This window comes from Pteropus medius, unplaced genomic scaffold, assembly GCF_902729225.1.
Source record: "Pteropus medius unplaced genomic scaffold, Ma_sr-lr_union100, whole genome shotgun sequence".
NCBI classification, from domain to species: Eukaryota; Metazoa; Chordata; class Mammalia; order Chiroptera; family Pteropodidae; genus Pteropus; species Pteropus medius.
In genome coordinates this window covers 16,137,920-16,164,401 of record NW_024340849.1, presented here as the reverse complement: position 1 = coordinate 16,164,401, position 26,482 = coordinate 16,137,920, and the positions used below count along the sequence as shown (strand labels likewise).

General features: G+C 34.1%; 1 protein-coding gene across 1 annotated transcript in view; it reads left to right on the top strand.

The window, feature by feature from the left end:
* DCC (DCC netrin 1 receptor) overlaps positions 1 to 26,482 on the top strand; it is a 983,855-nt gene that overhangs the window by 721,440 nt on the left and 235,933 nt on the right. The window contains exons 10-12 of the mRNA XM_039841340.1: positions 1,347 to 1,495; positions 3,385 to 3,523; positions 10,356 to 10,405. Of these exons, the coding sequence (XP_039697274.1) occupies positions 1,347 to 1,495; positions 3,385 to 3,523; positions 10,356 to 10,405 (338 nt within the window). The remainder of the gene's footprint in view (positions 1 to 1,346; positions 1,496 to 3,384; positions 3,524 to 10,355; positions 10,406 to 26,482) is intronic.

Genomic DNA, 26,482 nt, shown 5'->3' with positions numbered 1-26,482 from the left:
GTTTGGTAAGAATATCATATTTTGCTGCAAATATATGATTTGAACACAGGATATTAGCACAAACCCCAAATAGGGGTGTTATATGAAACACTGCAAGTACATCATGTTACCTTTCTGAAATCTGAAAATTCCTGGATCTTGAAACATCTGGACCCAAGTGTTTTGCTTAAGTGATTGTAGACCTGTGCAATCTAATTCTTTAATAAGGAAGTTACTTACCCTTGATTAAGTAAAGTAATAGTTACGAGAGAAAAATGAAATACTCGAAAGTGAAATTGAAAATTAAATCCTGAAATTAATTTAAAATACCCAGAATTGGGCAAGACTTTAAAATGATGACTTAAAGACAATGCGATAAATTATCCATAGCTATGCCTATTTGAATTGTAAGTAGAAACATAACGTACAAGTATTATCAAGATATTTTCTCTTTTCCCTCTACAGTTATTAGGAATACACAGGCAAAGGCTTACTAGCATAGTGGAAAAATTTTCCACTCTAAGAATTTACATTATGAATCCCATCTTTTTCTGCCATTATCCTGGTCACTTCTACTCCTTGACCAGTTTCCTCAACTGTAAAATGAAATAAAAAATTTAGATGAATATAAGTCCTCTTCTGAATTTTAAAAACTTTATATTTTATAGTTTTATAATTTTATATATTTTTAGGGTGGTGACATTGGTTAATAAAATTATATAGGTTTCAAGTGTACAGTTCAATAATACATCATATGTATATTGCATCATGTGTTCACCACTCAAGTTAAATTTCCTTCTTTCATCATATATTTGACCCCCCTTTACCCTTATCTACCTCTCCCAATCCTCCCTTTCCCTCGGATAACTACTAAACTGTTGTCTGTGTCTATGAGTTATTGTTTGTCTTGTTCATTTGTTACTTTCAGATTTATATCCTACATATAAGTGAAATCATATGGTTCTCAACTTTTTTCGTCTGATTTATTTCGCTTAGCATGGTAATCTCAAGATTCATCCATGTTATTGCAAATGACGGTATTTCATCTTTCCTTATGGCCAAGTAATATTCTATTGTATAAATGTACCATATCTTCTTTACCTGATCATCTGTTGAGGGCACTTTGGTTATTTCCATGTCTTGGCCACTGTGAATAGTGCTGCAGTGAACATCAGGGGACATATGGATCAATGTTTTCAAAATTTTGGGGTAGAAACCCAGAAGAGGGATTGCTAGGTCATATGGTGATCCATATGGTTTTAAAAATAGTACATGCTGCTGTAATTTCCTTGAACTGTAAAAGATGTAATTCTGTTTCTTTTGAGAACGAGAACCCTCTTACACTAATCACTTTCTCTTATGTACAGTGCAAGCTCCAGGGCCAGTAGAAAACCTGCAAGCTGTATCTACCTCACCTACCTCAGTTCTTATTACCTGGGAACCCCCTGCCTATGCAAATGGTCCAGTCCAAGGTTACAGGCTGTTCTGCACTGAAGTGTCCACGGGAAAGGAACAGGTAGGCGAGAGAATGGGCTCCACTTCTGCCACCTATTGAGTGGCTGTAGGGCTAGAAGAAATAGGAGATCTGTAAGTTCTTGATACCTAGTCCAGTGTCCAGCACAGTAACTGGATAGCTGATCAGTTTTAAAGCTCCTGCTGCTGGAAACGCTAAAGAATTTAATTGAATTCTTGGTGAGAGGCAAATGGATAATGAGAGGAAGTCAATATAAAAGACAACAATGTTTTCTTTTGAGTATGTTGTACCTGACTAGTGTAACCATATTTTTATTAATTCATCTGTTCCCAAAAAGCATTTGCATTTTCATTTTTTTGTCTTAAGTGAGGATTTAACTTATATTCAATGACCTCAGCGAAATTGCTTTTTCCATTCTTATACATTTGATGTTATTTCTGTCTTCTCCCCACCATCGGACTGTCATCTATCATTTTTCATTGTTTTCATTCTGCCTTACTGCCAAGGCTACCTTCTTCCTCCTTTTATTTTATTTCTAATCTGCAGTTAGCACAGACACCTGGAAATTGGCAAATTAGATTTTAAGGTAAAGTAAGAATAAATGAGGTTTTAGAGAGATACAGGAAACTCAGCAATATTATTTTGTGACATATACATGACTGTTACTTCCAGACGCTCAACTTCACATGGGAAAAGATATATAGACAAGTGTGTAGTTAAACAGGAAAGACCTAGCAATGACCTCGGGGTAGTGGAGTTTTTAGGATGTGCTGTGAAGTTTGCCAAGCCTAGCGTGGTCTTCATGCTTTCATGTAAACTGCACGATAGAGATTTTCATTTTAAAAAATGTTTTGCGACAGTGCTATTTAGAAATAGTTCCAAATCCCAACTAATATCATAAGATAAGAATTACTAGAAGTTCCTCCTACATAATCATTTATTCCGTTTTCTTATTTGCTGTTTCCATTCTATTTAGCTCTCATTTCATCTTTCTATTATATCTTCTTTCTACATATTTTAGCTTAGCTTTTCAGTATTCCATTTACCAACCCACTTTAATAAATTAAAAAATGATGTTACCCAAGATACATGTGAATGTGAGAATCATTGTGGAGAGCTAAATAATGGGTCTGCTAAAGCTGGGATCCCCAACCCCTGGGCCATGGACTGGTACCTATCCATGGCCTGTTAGGAAACTGGCCACACAGCAGGAGGTGAGTGGCGGCCCGAGGAGCATAGCTTTCTCTGTATCTGTAGCCACTCCCCAGCACTAGCATCACCACCTCAGTTCCAACTCAGACCATTGGGCATTAGATTCTTATAGAAGCACTGGTCCCTGGTGCCAAAAAGGTTGGGGACCACTATTCTAGAGGGAACTGGCCCTGATTTTTCCATGACCTTCACCTCTAATACCTCATTTCTGCAGCTATGAAGTACGTAAAATAGTTCTAAACCTACCTCGCAGCATTTCGAGAGATAAAAAAATTATAGCAAAGTATCTGTCAGTTTCAAGAGATGTAGATGTATTTCAGCAAGGGAAGAAAGAAATCTGTTGTCTCGGTGAACTATTCCAGTTAGGGTAGAGGAACAACCCTCTGTTTCCATGGATTTACAAGCTGCCTCTGCCTGTCAGGATCTCCGTGTGGGCGGGATACTGCACACCATTCAATGTATTCAGTGATGTTAAACAAACTGGAACTTAATGACTATAAAAATAGCATGGTGCTATTTTAACTAGGAGTCTACAGAGAGGTTTGGGCTTTAATGGGGTAAGGTGTGTTACAAGAGTAGGTTTTACAACAACTCATTATAAGGCTATAGTGTAGTTTTGTAAGAGTCTAATATCCAATTTACTGATTTTGTGCAGAATGGCAGCCATTTCTGTTTTAATGTGCTTCCTGAATAACAGTTTTGGCATTTTATGTCTCCAGAATATAGAGGTTGATGGACTATCTTATAAGCTGGAAGGCCTGAAAAAATTCACGGAATATACGCTCCGATTCCTAGCTTACAATCGCTATGGGCCAGGAGTATCTACTGATGATATAACCGTGGTCACGCTTTCTGATGGTAAGTTATAGACAGTGAAACTCATCTCATACATTTACTGTGATAATCAAATAATATTGTGTGTATGTCATAGATTCTATTTTCAAGTTTCCCTAACTAAAACTTTAAGGAAGATATTAGCATCAATTGGAAATTTGGCTAATTCACTCAAACTATCAATTATAGTCACATTTAACTTTTATAAGGTATACACTGAGTCAAGATGTCCTAATAAATAATCTTCAGTGTGTATCTACCTCTTAAGAGCTCAAAACAATTTTTGTGTTTTTCTTTATCTCTATAAATATGAACACATTTATGTGTCTGTGTGGACTAATTTACATTGGCATAGATGATTAAAAGTGTAAATGATGGACAATCCTCCTCCATATGCCTCTTTATTTGAAAGTATATCATAAGGATTTAGGCTAAATATTCCAGCATTGAAAATGTTATTACTGCATGTGAAATGTACACTTTTATTTGTAATGTACCTAACAAAAGAAAGATTGTTCATACTTTCTTAAATGCCATAAATGAAGGAAAAAAAGCTTAATGAAAAGGGTGGACTCGACAAAGCAGTAGCAGAGGAAATTAGACATCTAAGAAATGAATGATAATGTAATGTTGGGAAATTTAATGCAAAATGAAAAAGTACAGCAGAGTGCATGATGTGGGGCCAGTGAAAATTCAGCCAGGTGTAGAAATGCAGAGATGTGACCTCCATGAATATTAAAAAGGCAACAAGCTATTTCTTTTCACCACCGGTTTCCATGTTGGTGTGTGCAATTCTATAAATTATTGATCTTTCGAATTTCAAAAACTAAATGACTTTGGCTTGTGATTCGTGACCGATCCACCATTCTTTAATTTAGGAAATTATCTGGGCAGATATTTCATACAATATCAATGGAATGAGGAAGGGCACCCATGTTATTAAGGGCAGTGTGAAGAAGATACAGGAGTAACACTCATTTGCAATTTCAACTTAAAAAAATATTTTATATGTGACACCACTTCAGTGTCATTTTTAATGTAATTCTTATGCCTATCCATCTGATTCTGTTTCTGAAGACAGAACAGAATATTTATTGGCAGAATAAATTACTTCACAACTTATAATTATAAAAATAAAGGGAAAACAAATGAAAGTGAATATTTTACATAATTTATGTAGATTTCATTCATACTCTGAACTGTAATACTGTGGCCTTATTCTCCACTTAGGTTTTAAATGTCATAAGTGAGAAAGATAGATTTTATTCATTAGTCCAAGAATTATCATCTAGAAGTGTTGCAACATTTAGGAGTTAGAAAATGCCTGTCACTAAATTAAAGGATTTCATGACCCTAACTCAACAAGCATCACTGTGCAAGGAACCCCAACTTTTCTCTATCAGATGCATTTGATTGGAAAAAGCAGGGACTTCCTGGCCCCTTTGAAGAGGGCTCACCGACCTTGTCTGCATTCATCTTTACAATCAACTCATCTTTTTTCATTTACAACAATAACAAAAAGAACCTTGCACTCTTGGCTTCCATTTCCTTATCATTTTGTCCTCTTCTGTCTACCTCAATTTGATGTCTTCTTTCTACTAAGCTGTGCATGCTGAGGTTATACATTTAGATGTATATTTAGTCACATTTTATAGTCACCTACTTCCCAGTCAAGCCCTTTTCTCCTTAACTTTCTGGATGTTATGAAAGGGAGACATGAAAACTGAATGGGCTAATCCACGTAAGCACCTAAAACATGAACATGACATATATTTAAGTATTTATTAGATGTAACCTACGCCAATGTGTCTGTCCTTTTTTCTCATTATATTACATGCTCCTCGTATGAAGGATGATGTTATATTAATCTCTGTATTCTTCCTAACTCAGTAAATATTTATTGAATTAACCAGACATTTCAGCCAAAGCTGTACAAATGTTTGTATGTATAAACATATTTTTGTACATCCCATTTATGTGGCTAATTTAACATATGACTGTGTTTAAATGCATGTGTGTTATATAGAGAATTATATTTCTTATCATGTCAAGGGTATTCTTACCATAAAAAATTTGTATTGGGGCCATAGAAAAATTGAACAAAAATAAAAATGAAACGCAAATAATTTTTTTCTGAATTAATTATCCCAATGTTCTCCCTGTTATGCTGAGATTCTTATAAATATTTTTATCCTAATGAGCTGTCATCCTTATTTTAGCTCTGCTTTAATTATTTTTCTGGGAAGAAACATTGTTTTTTGTCCAAATTCCTCCACCTAGTGTATTGTTGGTTTGCAACGATCCCCTTCTTCAAACCATTTGGGATTGTAGATCATCAATCTAGGCAGCCTCATATCTAGTGTAGAACATAATTAGTTTTGCCAGTTTATTCTCAAACATCGTCTCTTGAATTAGTTGACATGGATAGGTCATTAACAGATTATATGAATTAATATTTATCAGTGTCCATTTGAGCTTGCCCTGTGTCCAAAAGCAAAGGGACCCAATTTCATAGGCAAACTTAACTATAGGCATATGGTTCTTACTGTTACCACTAATATTTATTGAATACTTATTAGTGCAAGGCCTTGCTCTAAACACTTTGTATTATTAACCTTTTATTCTCATAATACTATGTTTTCTCCTACTTTACAGGTGACAAAACTAAGATAGCAGACACATAATCTAGTAAGTAAAGAGGCAGGATTCAGCATGGAAATATAGTGAGTTCCTGTCATTCTGTAATAAATGTCCCATATTAGTTTCTTCAAGAAAATAGCTTGTAATTATATATGAATTTTTACAAATCATAAATTATGTACAGGACAGCACATGCTCGATATGGGGAAGAATTCAAGAGACTCTATACAGAGATTCATGTACTAATGTGAGAACTTGATCTACTCTATACAATGACTCATCATCACCAGGTGTTTCAAACCAGCACATTCCACCACAGAGAGAGGAATTTCCAGACCAAACACCTGTGATTGGCCTTAATGAACCTACTGTAAATGATAAATCGCTTGACATTTTTAAGAGAAAAGCAATGAACTATGTCCTTCCCCTTCTGTCTCATGAGACAGTGAAATATTGTCATATAAGAAGATAAAGAAAAACCCAGATAAATGTGGATTCCACTCACTTCCATCAAACATCGAATCTTCTCTATTATATCTATTTATCTATGAATAATATGGAAATTGATAGTCTGAAAGAGGGAATAGCAATTGATACCTAAAAGTACTGTAGAAAATATTCTCCATTTTCTTTGCTTACTATGTAAAGCAGGAATAGCCAATGCACTATCAATGGAAAGTAAGAGAAATTTCTATTGCAAAAAAAAAAAAAAAAAAAAGACAAAATACATTATAACACCATTGTTATAAGTCCACCTTTGGGACTCTGTGGCTTTCAATTTCTAATACAGAAAATAATCTTGATATTTATCAAGTTGTGGTAGTTACAAAAAGAAGTGCACATATTTATCCTATCTCTTATGTATTCTTGGCTATCTGGAAATGCCATTGATAAACTTACATTAAAGTGACATTTGAGGGTTACATATCAATAAGCACAGTATCTAGAGCAAAACGTGATCAATTCAACTTACCTTCTCCTTCCTTCAAAATTCAGTCACCTACCATAAATCCAGCTAGTGTTATCAAAATTATATTTTGATACTATTTAATTGGTCAGAGGTGGGTATAATATGATTAGTAAAGTGTAATATGATGTAAATATTAAATATCATATTTAAAAATTATAAACTAGAAACTTTTTCATGTTAAGAAATGATTTATTATTATTATTACTTACTAGTAAGAGGTTATTTCCAAACTTTGCTTTTAAAGGATTTTTTTTCAGAAGTTTGTGATAATATATGATTTAGAGCATAACATTCTTTTTCAGTTTGTACCTATTTTAATTTTCAGTTCTTTATAAATAATTTGATATGGATTATATTATATTCTTCCTCATTGTGAGCCTATCAGTTGGTTTAGTTTTTCTGATCACACAATCATTGTGATTTCCAGCCTACCTCTAATCTTTTCTCTTTTTAAGAAAGGGGGTTTAGAGATCATCTTATTAAGGCTTCTGCATTCTTCCCTTTCCTGTCAACCAGCCTGGGATGTCCAGGGGTCTGTGAAGGTAGTTCAGGGAAGTCCATTTTCGTTAGCATAGAATTTATAGGGTTGAGATGGTATGAAGGTTGCCAGATGCAGAAGATCAGTTCTGATAATTTTAGCTTTAGAGAAAATGAATATCTTAATATTTTAATAATAGTAACATGGAAATGGAATATAAGAGATAAAATTAAGAATTTAGAGATGAATTTTGGGGGAAATCTGATCTATGTTAATCAAAACATACTTTTAAGAACTCCACAGAAAAGGGTATCTAAATGTCACTGAATATGTGAAATGATGTTTAACATTACTTACTAGTCCTCAGGGAAAGCAGATAAAAACACTCTACACCTCCTAAGTGACTAAAATTAAAAAGATTGAAAATACCCAGTGTTGGTAAAGATATGGAACAACCAGAACTTTGCTACATTCTTAGTAGGGGTATAAATGGTTGCAATCATTTTGGAAAACTTTGCATCTATTAATGCTTAACATGTGTGTAACCCACATAGGGGATTCCACTCTAACCAGTATTTCCACTCCTAGGTATACAGTGAAGGAAACAAGTGTAATTGTCCCCCAAAAGGCATATGCAAGAATTTTCATAGCAGATTTACTCTCATGGCTCCAAACTAAAATAATCCAAATATCATTCATTCATCAGTAGAATATGTAAATATTAAAAGTCATATACTGTATCATAATACTATGGAGCAATAAAAACAAAAACACAGAAACAAAAACTATTGTTACGTGCAACATGAGTGAATCTGAAGAAATAATAATGAGCAAAAAAACCCACCCTGGAAAAAAATAACTATGATTTCATTTTCGTAAGATCAAAAACAAGCTAAACTACTCTATGGAGTTAGAACTCAGAAGAGTAGTATTGACTGAAGGGAGAATCAAGTGAGTTTTCTAGAGTACTGTACATGTTCTATATCTCAATCTCAGTACCGTTTAAATGGTAACACACCCACACACGTAACTTTGTATCAAAGTCATACTTTCAAGATTTGTGCTCTTTACTGTATCTATGGTCTAATTTAAGAAAAATAAAATTGAAAAACTTGTGACAGAAACTCTGAATATAAAAAATGATTTTATTATATCTTAACAATTTTTCTGTTAATTAATTCAAAAATATTTTCCAAGTGTGCCTCCATGTGCTTGATACTCTTATCAACACTGAGGATGCAGCAGCAAAAGGGACAAAAATCCTGGTCCTTGTGGGAGTTATATTCTGTATTTTGTAAGAAAATTATAATGTGAACTAAAAGAAATTGATAAAGTCTATTTCCTAAATTATGAAATTTTTTGAAAGAATACCTGTAGACATAATTTATGAAAAACAAGCCTCCAGTGAGCACTTTATCACAAGCCATATTGGTACAGCCTTAATCAAGCACTAAGTCAAGAAGTAAAAAATCAAAACAAAGTGATTACAATTCCCATCGTGTCCAGAAAGGCCCAGGAGCTAATATTTAAGTAAGTAAGCATTTGTTCATTTAATCATTGAGTCAGTAAATATTAATTGAATGTCAGTTTAGGGAATATAAAGATTAATCAGGCATATATCATGCCCTTATGGTGATTATTTTTCAGAAAGTAAAATCAGAGTAGAGCGTAAATAAATTCTGGGTAAAATATAAGTACCCCAGAAAAACATAGATATTGTCCTCCAAGTTCAAGTAAAAGGAGAGGAAACATGACAAAAAAATTTTTGAAAATGCTAAGAACATTTCTTTTCTATTAAAATAATCAATTTGTCATGAACAAGGATTGGTACTACTCGTTTTGCAGATTAATATGTGTTAACCATTTATTGAATGCTGTTTCTATTCCTATTGTGGGACAGAAAGCTTTATTATTTTATGATTCATCCAAGACATCTAGAATAGTGCCTGACACATAACAGCCATTCAATGAATGGTTGTCTTTGAATCACTCACATAATAGAATATTTACTTTTTGATACAGTGAATATTCATTATAAGTATTATAAAGAAAACTCCATCTTTCATGAAAGAGTGGGACAATCAAAATGCAGGCAAGAGAAACAAAATTCCTAGAAAATCCACAAAGAAAAATAAACTGCTCCTTTGTTAATAGAATTGACTCACCGAATGCCATTTGGTAACCTGCATCTATGACACACAGGTTTATAACATATAGCTAAAAAAACAAAAACAATAAAAAAGCAAACAAACAAACAAAACAAACAAAAAAAGGATGTAGTTCTTTTTATTTTTTAAGAGAGAATAAAAATTACACTAAAGGGATTAAGCAACTCAAGTGACCATTATTAGCGTGAGATATTTTATCATAAACCCATGCAGATCCTGAAATACACAGTATCTTAAGCCTTTAAAGAAAATCTAGAAAATCTCTAGAAAATCTCTTGTGTGTTTTTATTGGTTTCTCCAGGAAAGTTCTTGCCAGAAAGCTATAATTAAGTGTCAGCATTTGGTACCATGACAGGTGTTCTCTTGCCTAACAGTTTTGGGGGCTCCTTAGATGAATCACTAGCCCATCAAGTGAGAAAAAAAAATAGACAAATGCAGATATTTTTCATCTCCAGGGAACTTAAAAGTGCCACCTGACTCAACTGACATAATTATCATTATGAATTGTGAAAAGAACGTACTTTCTCTTTTCAAAGAGTGTTGTAGTTCCTCTACCATGACTTCGGCGCTAACCTTCTTACCTTGTTTCATTCTTTTCAGTGCCAAGTGCCCCACCTCAGAATGTCTCCCTGGAAGTGGTTAATTCTAGGGTAAGTTGTTGAAATGCTCACTATTTTCTTACTTGTACACATAGAACTTTTGCTCACCCACCCACTGTGTGGGGAGAACAGTGGCTCTCACGGGAAGAAATGTTCCAGAACATTGCAGTGAGTGGCATTGATCCCACCACACTTGAATTAATTAAAAGAAAGACTTGTTTACTTTATGACACTTGATTTTATAGATGTTACAACAATTAAAGGCTATTCCATCAGGGGAAAAAAAGATATCTATTTACTTATACTTAACAGTATGGGACATAATATGCCAGATGGAACAAATGAATATAGAAATGAATAATAAAACAGTTGAAAGAGGTAGAATAGAGACTTTGTTTCCTGAGAGATTAATTAGAATTCAATATTTCATCATCATCCCTATCCTTCCCTTATAAATACAGACATCGAAGGCCATTCTTGAGGTCCAATTAGTTTATATCTATGAAGCAATATTAGTGGTTAATGTTTTTCTGGCCTGGAAAATTGATATAATTTTCAAAAAGGCTTACGTTAGGCTAGATATAGGTGAAGATAAGGAACTTAATGCCAGAAATCAGAAGCCCAAACCATATGCTAACCTGAAGCAAACAAGGATTGGTCTGGCTTGACTCTGTCCGATCATCTGGTTGCGTGCACTCAGGGAAATCATTTCACTATCCCTGGGCTTCAGTGGGGGGTGAGGTGAGGGCTTAGGAATTGACCTAACTGGTCTCTAGTCTCTGGGAGACAGCAGAGAAATTTTACAGGTCTTAGAGACTCATACCAACTCATACTCTGGCTTTTAATCGTAGCTTTCCATTTTAACACTATATGTGATCTTAGAAAAGTTTCCAACCACATCAAACCTCATTTTCTATATTCATATAGTGTGACTATTAATGCCTTCCCTATCGATTTATAATGAAGACGTAGTAATATAACATGTGCATTGGACCTAACTTAGTGTCGAGCTGTTACTTCACTCAATGTTCAAATCTTTGCCACATGTTGCTAGCTTTGATTGGATTTGCCTCTGTCATATGAATTTATCCTTTGGAGCTAGTGCAATGTCTCTATAATTGTTAGCCTTTTATATTTTTAGATATTATATTGGATAAGAAGTAGTAAAACAAACTTAAAATTAGAACAAAGAAAAATAAGTAAACTTAGGGAGAAAAAAATAAGCAAAGGAAAATAACCAGAAATAAAACATTACCCTAAAAAAGATGTTATTTGCAGCAACATTAAATGTTTTACAGATGCGCTGCTCGAATTAAGAGATCGTCAAGTTAAAGTCAAATAATGTTTACAATTATTGTAGGTCATTAACGAATTAAATTTGGAAGGCTTATTGTAGTTTCTCTTGTTTTAATGAATCATTTTCTATTAGCATTTTCATCCACGGCACATCTTTCTTCCAAGACAAAACAGAAATTAACATAAGCTCTTTTCTGTTTGTTCCTATCCCTTAAAAATCTGCTCAACAAAGGGTGAATGTTTTCTTCCAAGGTGTGAATAAGGCATTATTGAATGGCCCTGGATGCTGTCTGTATTTGAATATGGATTTATTACTTTCCTGAAGAGGGAATTCCTGTATTGCAAAATCAACTTTTCGACTGACATATATATACACGTATACAAACATCACAGCCTATATTCTTCTATAATATGCAATACTTGCAGCAACTAAACGCAGACATGCCTTCTATCCTCTTGTAATTTTCTCTGGAACACTGCATTGCTAGAAAATTGAACTTGTTCATTAGCTTTTCAGAATGAATACAGTAGTGTGGGTTCTGGAAAACTTCTTTCTCTCCCCCAGCTTTGTTATCTTATTTCCTAGCTTTTAAGGAATTATAAATTATAAATTATTTTCTTGGTTTGTTACTTAAAGGAAAGAAACTGGATGATAAAAACACTGTTTTCTCTTTCCCAATATGTTGATGCAGAGATATTGACTGATAAGACTATCAAAATGATAAGACTATCAAAATGATTGTTTCATTCCTTACTAATATTTTCCACTGACTAATACCATTTGAGGAACAAAATTTATTTAAAAAGAAACATTATAGTTGAATAAGTATTGTATTCTTTAAGACTAACAGAAATATGACTTTTATGTTATTCTTCTTACTTGGGATTTTTATTTATTTGGTAGGAACAGTTATGTTTTAAAACATTATTCTATAACATAGCTACAGTTATAAAATATAATCGATCATTTATTGACAATCAATGAGGAAATTTGATATTTTTCCTCACATGTTAATATTTTTGCACACAGATGGCTAGGATATCTGTATGTAAAATGGGAAAGTCACATTTATAGGTACTTAGCAGGGTTATGGCCACCTATAAGCCAGTTGGACTGAGAAACCATGATCCAGGGTATGTAAACAGAGAGGTCCCTATATACACATAGGTAAAAGAAGCAAAGGAAATTTTGTTACTCTTACTATTAAAAACCCAGTATAGTAGCTTACCTTTATAAAGCTGTAATCACAGAAAAGACTAGAGTCCATTTCTGCAGGGTAAATGTGAACACAAATTTTGTTTTGAAGGAATGCCTTGAACTACAAATACTCATTTCAGATAATGATAGGTCACATGAGATGGTTATTTTTTGTACTAAAATTCTGTTTATAAGAAATATCTTTACAAAAAAAGAAAAATAATACTTTACAGTATGGACTTTAAAATGTGACTTTTATTGGGAAACCTTTTTATAAGGATAATTTACTTAAGATTTATTTTGAAATTCAGTTGTTATTTGAAGACATAGATAATATAACTTAATTAGTTGGCTAGCATATAAAGCACAGGTTTATGGAATGCAAAGAACTTATTAAGTTTGCATTTTATTATTTTCCTCTGTTCCAATGCAAAAGCTCTGAGAACAAGACCATTTAGAGTATGCTGAGACTCAAGATGCTGGGGCTATTTTACTAGCTCTTTGAGATTTTTGAAAGTCACTGTGCCTCAGTTGCATTTATTCATTAAACATGTATTGTATGCTTATTATATGTCTACTATGTATACAAATAGACTTTATGTATGTATACACTATGTAATGCTAGGAACTATATAGCTACTACATATCTATATCTGTATCTCTATATATCTATTTCTATACCTCTATTATCTATAGCTAGCTAACTAGCTATATCTATCATCTATCTATCTATCTATCTGTCTATCTAGCTATCTATCATTTATCATCTATCATCTATCATCTGTCTATCTATGTGTAATGCTAGGGACATGACCCAGTCGTTGCCTTCATGGAGCTCATAGCTTAGTAGGAAACATGTGAAGAATAGTTCACTTTTTATCTAACTACATCTAACCTGTTGCAACTTTTCAAAGTTGATTTATATCCTCGCTGATAAAATGAGCATTGGAGAGATAATCTCTGAAGTCTCTTGTGGCTCCAAATACCTATGACTGTATTTCTACTTATTATACCTTCTCTCAGTCATTTCACCTTTACAGAATTAGAGAAAATGGCACGAGTATATTATTTAAAATACACAGGGCTTAACTCACAAGTTCAGATATATATCAGCTGAGAACTATAGTATAATAGTAGGGAATGGAATAAGAAAAATACAAGACCCGGTATACCAGCAGGCATAGATCATTGTGTAGGTTTAGAGTTTTTAAATGCAGAATATTGGATTCTTCTCTTTATATCACTGCTCACCTCTCTATTGTTGAAATTCTTATCCTGGTTTGCCAGATGCAACTATGTAGATGTCATTTTTTTAAATTCCTAAAGACTGGTACCCAGTTAGTCATTCACAGTTTAATAGTGTGTGTGATGCCTTCATTGTAACAGTAGAAAATGTGACTCATCTTCCTACATCTTAAAGCATCTCCCCCATGTTTTGGTATAATTTGGCATGCCTCTTAAATAACTTGAAAATTAGTTTCATGATCATACAATTCCCTTTACCCAGAAACTACCCAAAAGAAGAACTAAAATAGCAACTTTCAACTCCAGAAAACAAACAAACTGATCATTTTGACCCCATATATTTTAACGCACATGCACGCGTGCGCGCGCGCACACACACACACACACACACACACATTTTTAAACAATACAGAGAGAATGAATTTAAATGTCATATCATTGGGTAACCTCAGAGGGGCACGCTTCTTAAGATGTTTACAGGATGGTTTTGACTGAGGTCTCTTACCGCTTGTCATTTGGGCTAGTGATAATGCACTTTTTTTTTTCTCTCTGAATCATCTTAAATCTTTCATAAAATACACTGCGGCCTCTAAGATTTTTGGAGCCAGGCTCTGAGACCTCCCCTCACAAACATGGTGGATTCTGAAATGGATTTAATGCAGAGAAATAAGACACGTAGGAGACCTTACATGATTGATTCCATTTAAAAATAAATTAGAAACTGAAATGTGCTTACTGATACACAATTTAAATACGATAATATTTATACTCACAAACACTGGTATTTGTACTCAATCATAATATGCTGAGCATTTCTGCTTGAATGTAACGTCTGGTCCAAGTTATCCATCAAGTCAATTCAAGTAGATGTAGATCTCTTTTATTTATTATATTGATCCCTTTATTGATTCATTACGTGACTATTCTTTGGGCATAACTAATGACCAGGGAATTATGATTGAAACAGTTTGGGGAAGGGCATGAGGAATGGAGCATAATTATAAGGAAGGCAATGTTTCCTGGTAGTTCTTACAGTGCAGTCTTTCTTTTTTGATCAGGAATTTGTAGAATAGACTGGATATAAATTTTTATATTATATTATTACATATACTAATTCCTGAGATGCTCTCAAAAATAAAACTGTGTTTGCTCTATAATTAAGATAAACCCATTTCCAGATGTATGCTACCCTGTACTTATATTTAAAAAAATAGATACTTTTTTATTGTGGCTAAATATAGATAACATAAAATTTACCAATTTAATCATTTTAAATGTACAGTTCAGTGACATAAGTGTATCGACATTGTTGTGTGACACTCACCACCATCCATCTCTGGAACTTTTTATCTTCTGAAACTGAAACTCTGTATCCATCAATCATTGACACCCCATTCCTTCCATTCTTCCTGGCTCTGGCAACTACCATTCTACTGCCTGTACGCTGACTTGCCTTATAAAAGAGTGAAGAAGCCAATTTTCATGGGAAGATGTTTGATTGCCTTTTCCCTTTCTCTTACTAGAGAAATGAAACACTTTTAAAGTTTTAGATCTTCACTCTCACAGAGAAACGAAGGATACAATGAATCATAGTGGTCAAGAATATAGGCAGATGCTTTAATTGGCTAGGAAGAAACACCTCACCTCGTATTACTGATAGTGCTTTCAGAATACTTCTGTTCCAAGTTCTCACATTTATGAATTTTTTTTTAAATCTATGGATTAAGTCAACTGTCGTAGTTAACAACAACGAAGCAGAACTATATGCATAGGATTGTTCTGGAGTAACTCTGGGAACACAGTTTTGGCCATCAGCATCAGTTTCCTGTCCCATCACAATTTAGACTGGCACTCCTAACCAGTGAATAAACCGATCTTTTGATTTTTTTGAAGTTTCAATAAGTCAAGAGTTTCCAACTTTTTTTTTTAAATGAAAACACAATGAATGGATAAACTGTGAATGGGAAAGATATCAAGATAGTGAAAAATGTTGGATAACCAATTTTTAAATAATGTAAAAGCATAGTGCCAATTTAAATGCATTTGTAAATAAGTCAAATGACAATACTCGGAAAATTCGAATCATATCCTTGTATCACGCTATCACTCATTTTCTTAGAGGTGTTCTCCTTAAACTCTGTCCCCAAGACTACTTGCTTCATGGTATTTTCCCAAGCAATTAAGTTTAAAAAATTGTGAGAAATAAAGTCTCCAATTAGAGATACCAAAGGCTGTGAGAAATAATTGATTTAAGTCTGCTTTATCTAAATTATTTTTTTCTGCAAAAACCTTCTATACTAAATACTACCTTCAAAAATTTTTCAAAGTTATTTATCTTAATGCCGTCACATATATTCCAAAAAAGAATGAAGTACTCCGTAAGCTGAGCAACCTCGCCTCCCCCAAAAGTATAATCTTACCTAAGTTAATTTAGAACAAATATATAAATTGAGTTAAGTAAATAAAAAGAGGAGAGAAGATGAAGAAAAATTAAATTTGTGAAAGCCGGAAGTGAATATAGAAACAGTCTTTAAAATGCCTATAGCTATAGAATAAGGACTTGGAACTGGATCTGGCATCTATTACAGGGTCTGAATAAGTTGCAGACATGATTGAATCTCCAGGTTAAAATAAACTTTTTATAATGTCAACAGGATTTTTAAAAAGCTCACTTTTTAGAATGTTCTCATCTTCATATGCCAAATACTTAAATACGTTATTCTTGCTATTTTGTGTGTTGAGGTTATTGTTCTTTGCTCTTTCCAAATTTTTTATAGTCACCGGGATTTGGTATATCCACACAAAATATTTTGACAAAGAGACTGAAATATGTGATAGAACACCATTCTCTTTCGACCTCTGTTCTCACTTTAATATCACCTTGTAATTTGTACTTCATCATACACATTTCTAATGGCTTCATTTTTGGTTGGCTCCGAAGGCAAAGCTCACTTTAGCCTTTCCATGAAGTTTAATGAGATTTCCCTCAAGTCATACATTTTTGAAAAGTGGGAGGTTTAATAATGGGCTTAAATTAAATGAATCTAGGTCTAGTGATAAGGTCTCTAATTTTAATTTAGTTCATCAAAGTTTCTCTTATAGTTAGAATGATTGATTAGTTGGAAGACATGAACAGGTTCAGTTCTGCCAGTAGAAAAGCAGTTGCTACCTACGATTTGATTTTAGAGATGTTGAAACATTCACTCATATTCAAAAAAATGTGTAATTCACTAACGTAGCTTAAAATATTATTTCTATTAGAAAACAGCTGTTAAAATACAGACACTTCATCCGAAAGCTTTAAGACATTCGCATGGGTTATTATAATTACCATTCTTGGCACATATTTAAAAAGTACTTAATTATGATAATAATAATGGTAGTAACTAACTTTTTCATCAGATATTTTGTGCCTGGCACTATGCAAAGCAATTAAATCAATGGTTTATTTATGTCTTATAACAACCTCATAAGTATTATTCATTAAACTAATTACTGGAATACTAACTTTGAGCTGTGCTTATGTCTGGAGAAGTTTTATGAAGTCCGTCAAATATCCTTTTTTCCTAGATTTTAGTTACATTCAAGTACCAGGAACTAGACTAGTAGACGAACGAGGAAATGAACAAGTAACACAAGAGAATGGTAAATTCTCTGAAGAAAATTAACACAGTAACGTGATAGTGAAGGACCTAATTTAAATCAGACTATCAACGAAAGGCCTTCTGAGGAGAAGATGCGTGAGCTGAGCCGGGAATAAGGGAAAGGGCTGGCTGTCTCCACACTCGGAGCAAGTCGTTCTCAGTAAAGCTCGCAACTAGTGCAAGAGCCTTGAGAAGAGAATTGTCTGCGCATGGTTGTAAACACGAAATAACAGTGATACAAGTGGATCACAGAGCGCCGGGTCAGGGCGAGATCATGCGGAGCTTTATGGGACACGGTAAAATTGGAATTCCATTCTGTGGATGATGAGAATGGTTCTAAAAAGGGAATGATCTCATTCAACTTTTTAAAAGATCAAATCGACTGCTCTGAGGAAAATTATTGGTGATGGGGCAGAGTGGAAGCAGAGAGATCAATTAGGAGACAATTGAGTGGTCCATATGAGATTATTTTAGCTGGAACTGGGAGTCAGAGCAGATGGAGAGAAAAGTAGGGAAATTTATGATGTGTGTTGGCTCTAGAGCCAATAAGATTAGCTAATGGATTGGACATAAAGGGCAAGGAAAAAGAGAAGGATCAAGGATAAATATATTTTTTGACTACAAAATGAGTGCATTGTCGAGTTGTCTAATGAGCTGAAGATGAATAGAGAAAAAATTGGTTTAAAGGGAACAATCAATTATTTTTACATTTTGAATTTAAGATAACTATTAGACATACCATTAGGGACGCCAGTCATGTAGACAATCTAGTATATGAGACTAGAAGTCTGAAGACTGGTCACGTCACAGGTATACATTTAGAGTCACTGTCATATCAGTGACACCTGGGGAGAGAACATAATTAGAAAAAAAATGGCTAAATCTTGGGATGCTTCACATTTAGGAGATGCAAGATTGATGGGAGAAAACAAAGATGTGTGTTGGCACAGAAGCCCAGGGGGAAAAGTGTTTCCAAAAGGTGGGTGCTGCTAACTATGTCGTGTTGATGAAAGACATAGTCATATAATGACAGCAAAGTGACCTCTGTAGGAGGGGACATGAAAATAGAGACTTGAAGGACTGCTCTGAGTGACTTCAGATGATTTTGAGAAGTTTTGGAGCAAAGAAATGGATAGTAACTGTAGGGTTGGTAGGCTTGAGGGAGGTTTTATTGTTTGTTTGTTTGTTATTGTTTCTTTTTTGAACAAGAGTGGTACTATAACTTTTGGAGTATTTACTAAATAATTGATACAGGGAAGCATCAGTGATACAGAAGAGAAAGTGTAAAATGGCAGGAGTACCATCGTTTGAGTATGCAAGAAGGTGAAGATCCAGCATTAAGTGGAGAGGAATAGATACATCAACGTCTTGGTAAGGTGTGCCAAGGCAGAGAGAGTGGGTGTGGATGCAGTATGTCAGTCACTTTGGGTCTAGGAAGATGGGAAGTATGAGAAATGGTCATCAGCAGATTGTGAAGTCTTGGAGGAGCCAGTAGTGGGGATTTGAAGATAGGGGGGAAAGGTGAGAAATAGTTTTTTTCAGATTGTAGAAAAGAGATCATAATATATTATGAAATTATGATTGCTAAGCAGTGTGGACTGACCATTCAAGATTCGTCGTCATGAATTTAAAGTGAAATTAGCCAAGACAGTTTTCTCCCCATGATTGGTTGCTTGGCTGCTGGCCTAAGGTAGGCAGGTAGTTGGCTTTTATTCTGTTTCGTGTTTGCCAGAGAAGGGGTGGAGCGAGTTAAGATGTTTTGCAAGGGAGTGATTAAAAAGAAGGTCGGTCCATGGAATCTGAACTGACTAAGGAAGAAAAAGAGGGCACAGGGGTGAGGGATGATAGATAAGTGAAAAAGTGATAAGGTCAGTAGATTGTATAAATTATCCCCATTTTACCAAAAAGAACCCTGAGGCTTAGAGAGGCTCGGTAATGTACCCCCCAGTGCCACACAGGGACAAAGTGGGAGGACTGGGATTGGCTGCCAAGCGAGGCTTTTTGGTCACTTGGCCACACTGCTGCCTACATCTAGGGCCTTATGAGGGAAGGGAAATAAATAATTCAAAATAAGCTTTCTCTTTAGGTGGTTTAATTTCTCAATGAAATTAGTTTCCAGGCAGAAAGTAAAGTCTAGACCAGAAGATAGGAGATGGGTTCATTTATCCAGTGGACATCAAAACTGTGTGGAAAGCATAGGAAGAGAGAGGGGTGTAGATGCTGAGAAAGGAGAGCTAAGAAGGGGATTAAAAACACACACACATTGACTTGACTTCTTAGATTTTTCTCGAGTGAATCTATGTGTAAGATTCTGTCCCTCACAACTATGTTCTTCCTGATTAACCTGAAACACATCAGAGGAGGTGTAGTTTAAGTAAGCAAACCTGAAACATCACTCAGTTCCAAGTTCTAGAATATATTTGTTATTAAAAGTTTGAAGGAAAAGTATTGAGGTCATGGAGAAGAGCATTACCTCAGCCCTCAAGGTTTGTTGGCAATAAAATAAAACCTCTAATAATTTTGGCAGCTGTTATGCGGAACCATTAGAAAATGTATGTTAGATTCAGAGAAAATGCAAATCAGAACACCAGACATATATTTAATAGCAAACATTATTAATTCAAATAGTAAAACTAAACCATAAATGGGCATAAATTAGATAAAAAGTATACAGCAAATGTTGCCAGGTAATTATGCAATGTTCTAAATAAGAGTATTATTTTAAGATATAGCTTCTTTAGCAACCAAACTAAGTCTAACATATCATCCTCTGAACTCATGTTAGTTTAATCTCATTAAAATGCCCACTAACATTATGTAATCCGAATATATATTCTCAAACACACTCAACATTGAAATCTATTTATTTCATTTATTATGTTGCTCTTTCACATAGAAAAAGATAGTCTTTATTAATCTTACAAAGCTGTTCAAAACGTCACTTGGTCCACTAGAAAACTCTCTCTGTGAAATTGACAGAATCTAAGAGCCTCATCTTCGTGTTTCCTGAACATTTTGTGGAAAGTAATCTACATTTGGAATACAAATGGGTTTTTCAAATACATCAGAAAGCACGTAATAGTAGGTTAAAAGGTATTGAAGAGCAATTTAATATTTTCAGAAAATTAACTTAAGGTCATATTACATAAATAATTTTAATGGAACAGGGAGAGAGATTACTGGTGTCTTCTACAAGTAACTCTGTTCCATTTTCTTTCTTTCTTTTTTTGCAGTAACTCAAGTTCCTCCTACCTAAACATTTCTCATCTTTCAGAGAAATCTGTTTGACAGAGCATTTTGTATTTTAGCTGAGAGGCAGTAGCTATTAAATAGATAGTTGTCTGTTTTAGTTTCACATGGATAAAGTTGAAGAGACACACAAAAGGGATTTATATGTGAATAAATGCCTCATACTGACTTTAAATAGAAGTCATTTTTAGAAAAAAAATATAAAGCCAACTGTAACTTTATATCTTTTATGCGTGGGTGAATCTAGATGTTGCAAAGAATATATATGTCTATGTCCATGGCTGCAATATCAACATGTATTTCTTCAAAGATGTCTATATTTCAGTATTTCCAGTTGAGTTTTCTTTTTGGTACTTACAAAAAAAAAGAAAAAATATTTCTGTTTCATTTCGATACTAGCGTACATAATTCTCTTGATGAAATCAAATGTAATGGCACTTGAAGGAAACATCGTTAGCTTAAAAAAATACACAAATGCTCTCTTTAATGTGGAAGTTTCATTAGAGAAAAGGCAATGAAGAATTTAAAGATTATTTCTATTATGATCTTGGGTTCTTTCATGTGTTTTCTCATTTGTTTAATTATAATATTCGTTGAATATATAACATGTGGCAGATACTCGCTAAACTCTTCAGCTCTGCCAATTTGATAGGAAGCCTCCCTGCTTGCTTCTCTGTCAGAAAAACTTGACACCTCCCTGAACAGCATTAGTGAATGTGAAATTCTGACAAATGCGACAACACCCGAGATTGAATAGAGTTTCTACTCTTACAGAAGAAATGAACTTTCCTACCTTTGATAAAGAGAGCAGATACTTGCCCCTTGCCTATTGTTTAGGGCTGGTTAGAACTTTTTTTTTTTTTTTTTATTATACTGGCCTTGACATAGTCAAAGATGTTCTGGTTTTATGAGACATCAAGGCTGCGAAGCTGGACTTCTGCTCTAGGCAGGATTGAATCTGCTCATTGTCCTGGAGCTGAAGCTGAGTGTGGCTGCATCAGCACTCAGGCTACCAACGCAGGCTTGGAGGAAAGAGAAGTTGAAGGCCCAGAGTTGAACTTTAAGGACCATTAAAATTCCTTAAGCCACTTATTTGTTTAAAATGTAACCCCAACCTGCCCCCTCCACTCCGCCACAGCCCACCACCACCCCCATCACACACACTTCTGATTCAGCAAGTCTCCTGTTCAGGAAACATGTTTTCAAATAGCAGCCCAAATCATATAGATGAGGATTGTCTACAGATTTCACTATAATAAAATCTAATTAAATCAGTGGTTTTCAAACTTTTTAATACAATAAAATCCATTTATATAATCAATTTCATATGACATTTTGGTATAACATGCAAAGGCAAAGTTATGCAAAAGACGAGGTGCTGTCCTTGATCTCTGGGATGCAGGCAGTGATATGCTGGAGCCAGCTTATACTGGCTAGCAAGAGTGGTTCTTCATTTTTCAGGGAATTTTGGGAGCCCATCATTAAACACAATCATTATTAAAAATTAGATTAAATAAAATTACAATTAAATAAATTATATTTCAAAGAGGTATTATTTTAAACCTATCATTTTCTCATTATTTTACTACATTTTCCTATTATCTGTGCCTTCGAGTTATTTACATCCTATTTGTACGGTGGAAATTCCGTACAGTGGGATGCTTGTGTTCTCTCTTCTCTACTCCGCTTTCAGATATCCCATTGGCAGCTTGAGATTGCCCATGTTGGGTGTATGTACACCACAGAACTTAACCGATGCTACCAATCAAGGCTTTTTCTCCCAGAAAGCTGGTTAACGTTTATCAGCGTACTACTAGACTAGTGTGAGTACTGGGAGTGCCAGTTTCTTAGCCTCTTCTTCAGATCCTTCAGTGGACTCTGAGGCACCTTAGGAAAACAAAACATAGACAAATTTAAAAAGCTGACCTAATTATACTATGTCCATGAACATGAAGAGGTAAAAAGTTAGGAAGAAAGAATCAAGAGGATGATCAAGTCCTTTACCGTAAACACACACATTTTATAAGTCTGGTCTTATTCATAATCTAGGGAAAACAGCACAAGGGTAGATCCAAATAATGATTCTGCTACCTGGTGTCTTTTTGTTCTCAGTCTCCGTTACATGATAATAATTAGTAAGGTGAAGAGAGGAGATTTTATATATATAATATATATATAAAATATATATATTAAATATATTAAATATATTAAATATATTTATATTTATGTTAAATATATTAAATATATTTATATTTATATTAAATATATTAAATATATATATATAATAATCATCTTTATTGTTTAATCCAGAAAGTGGTCCATCCATCTTCAGCGATTATGATGAATGTTATACACTTCTGTACCTTCTTTGAAATGCAAGTGACCGTTTGCATAATGAAACCACATTTAGTATCTATTTTAACAAGTTTACTTAGGGAATTTTTCCTACTTACAATCTATAACTACACTTTTCTCTTTAACCTTAACGTATAATCTGCCGTGCCCTCAAAGAAGAATCACACAGTGCCTTCAATAATATCTTTATAATGAATAGAAATCATTTCCTTAGTAATGGACTATTTCAGCCTAGGTTTAAAAATGAAATGATCAGAATTTTTTTTATGTTATTTAGAAAACACAATTGTTTTTTTCTTAAGGTACTTTAGTATATATTCTACATCATAATGTACAGTCTTGTGTCATTTGGCTATTTACTCATATGACTTATTTTTATTGATTTGTTCATTCAACAAAAAATTATTATGCACCCGTTGTTTAACAATTAGATATTGGCATTCCTTAAGAGGCCTGGTCATTAAATAACCTAAAATTTAGACTATTGAAGTAAACCATCTGAATTGCCATTTATGATAAGCTAAATAGACCAATGTGTGCTTTTCTTTTCTTATTTTGAATTAGATATAAAGGAAGCAAACGCTTGCCTTTCTTTACTTAAAGATTACAAAATATTTTAAAATTCTGTATATGGAGTTTAGAATGAAAACTTTGTTTCAAGAAATCATTTGAATGATTTCTTTCTATAATTGATAGTAAATACCTTGATTTGTAGAAATATCTGCTCACGTGGCATCATGTAGTTTGAGGTCTAGTTTCCTTGAGGTTTATGTAGATGTGTAGACTTGCCTATTGTATTCTTGAATAAAATGAGTGTGCCTTTTTCTGAGGGTATTTTTTAGAATCCTAGCTTTGATTTTAGAACTGATTTTTTTCTCCATATCAAGAAGGACACAGATGTCAAGAACTTTACTATAAGATACAACTCGACAGAGTGGCACACGCACAGGAGTCAGATGTTATCAGTAAAAAATATACTTATTCTCTGACATGTGGGTCTTGTGAGGAACTGACATGAATGGGGAGTGATGCACGTTAGCAAAAGGGAGGAATGTCTATCATGCTGTAGTATTATATTTGGTTCAAACTATGTATGTAAACACTTGTGTTATGATACCGTTCTTGGGAAACACTCATGAATATGCTCTTGGCTCTTTGGAGGAGAAGTTATAAATGACTGTAAATTGCATAAAATAATACCTGTCATAATAAGCACATAATAAAAGAAATTTATACTTAGTTTAACTCTCAATGTCTCAATATACCTGTGAAATAGACTACAAATGGACAATGCATCACAGCCTATCATCATCTAATGCCAGCAATCCACGAGTCCGTGCCTGACTTTGTAAAGAATTGTGACTAATGATATAACTGGTTTGAGGAGGCTGTATTCTATAATAAACTTGAGCTTATTTCAATTCTGAATTTTATATTTAATGGACTATTTTCAGAGCCCAGCAAATAATATTTATGGATTCATTAGATTCAGACTTGTAAATGCATGAGTCTTATACAAATTCTATTTAATCTTCAAATGTTAAATGGATTTTTTTAACAATTTTAGTTTCATTCCACTTTCACTAATCTGCAGTTTCCTCTATCACATACACAACAAAAAAACCAGAATCACCAAGAATTTATCTTGAACATGTAATTTTAATTTTGTTGATTCAAAAAATAAATGCTGAGGGCTCTTAAATGCCTGGTTGTCCAGTCATCCATCTGATATATTTAAGTCCCCTTGTTGTAACATATTCTTCTAGCTTATGCCTGAACTGTTCTGCTGGAGGAATTTTTTTTCTCCCTGAGCTGCCATTTTTGTCATATGTAGGTCTTTCAGAAATTTTTATTCAAAGCGAATTGCTCTATCTCCTTATAACTTCCATTCATTTGTCATATTATTTCCCCTAGGACTATAAAGAGTCTAGTGAGTCTAGTGACTTTCTTTTATGGCACTGCTCTAAATATTTGAAAATGTCTCCTTTCCTCCACTGATTCTTCTCCAATCTAAATATCCTTAGTTTCTACAAATATTTCTTTTTTGCTTGTCAGCTTCTGATTTGATGTGTCATCCTCCACTGCATAGTTTACAGATGTCATGTGATTATTAAATATCCCTTTAAGGTACCTTTCTCATCTTAAATATGACATTATCATTCATTCATATAATCCACCATCACACTGATGTTGTGAATGGTCGCATCATCTCGTGGACTCAGCATAGAGCTGGTTCTCTGCCAAAACCTTTACGTATTTCATGTTGATGCTCACAGACTGCATCTCCATCACTCTATTTGTCTGACTCACATGCAAGACCTCTTTATCTGTATTACCTTTTGTCTCAGAGTAAATTTGTAACGACAGCCTCTCAAGCTCCCTTGGAGTCTTCATGAACTTATTCAACATCAATAAATAAAGATGGGTTGTATGTGTCAGGCAACGTGCAAGATGCTAATTCTGAGGTCCAATTGTTTGATATATCACCAGACTTCAGTTGCCTTCCTCACTCCCAGCAATCTTCTCTCTCACTTTGATCCATATATCACCCCCAGATTATACCTTAGCTTTGTTTACTAACCCCCAGAAGTGGCTTTCATTAAAAAACCTTAAACTTCAAAACCATCCTAAGTGATGGCTCCTCTTTCCTTTCAGATCTTTACTGTCTTCACTCTCAATAAACAGATTAATCTCATAAATATTCTCTGCTCGATGCCTTCATTTCCCCTCCTCCTCCCAATTTTCATTTTCCTCTTTATCTCACCTCATTTTCTGGGCCTTGCAGTTAGTCGACTGTGTTACTAACAATATTTAGAACCTTTAAGATTATTTTTATTTTGTTTCATTTTGCTTTAATTCTCATTTATCTGTTATCATTTCTGTGAATTCCCACCCTTGCCAGTTCCTAAAGTCAGCTTATGAGTGCTATGGGAGAAAATCCTACAATGGTTGAAATGCCTGGATCCGAAGGGCCATAAACAAGCTACTAATCCTTTCCTCTTGTTGACATTTTCCAGTTCTTTCCATATAGTCATTATATCAGTTATTAATCTAATACTTCTGTAGGTTTCCCTATGTTTCTCTATGTCATGCACAAAAACAGTTTCTATATTTATTCTGCTTTACACCAAAATCCGCACT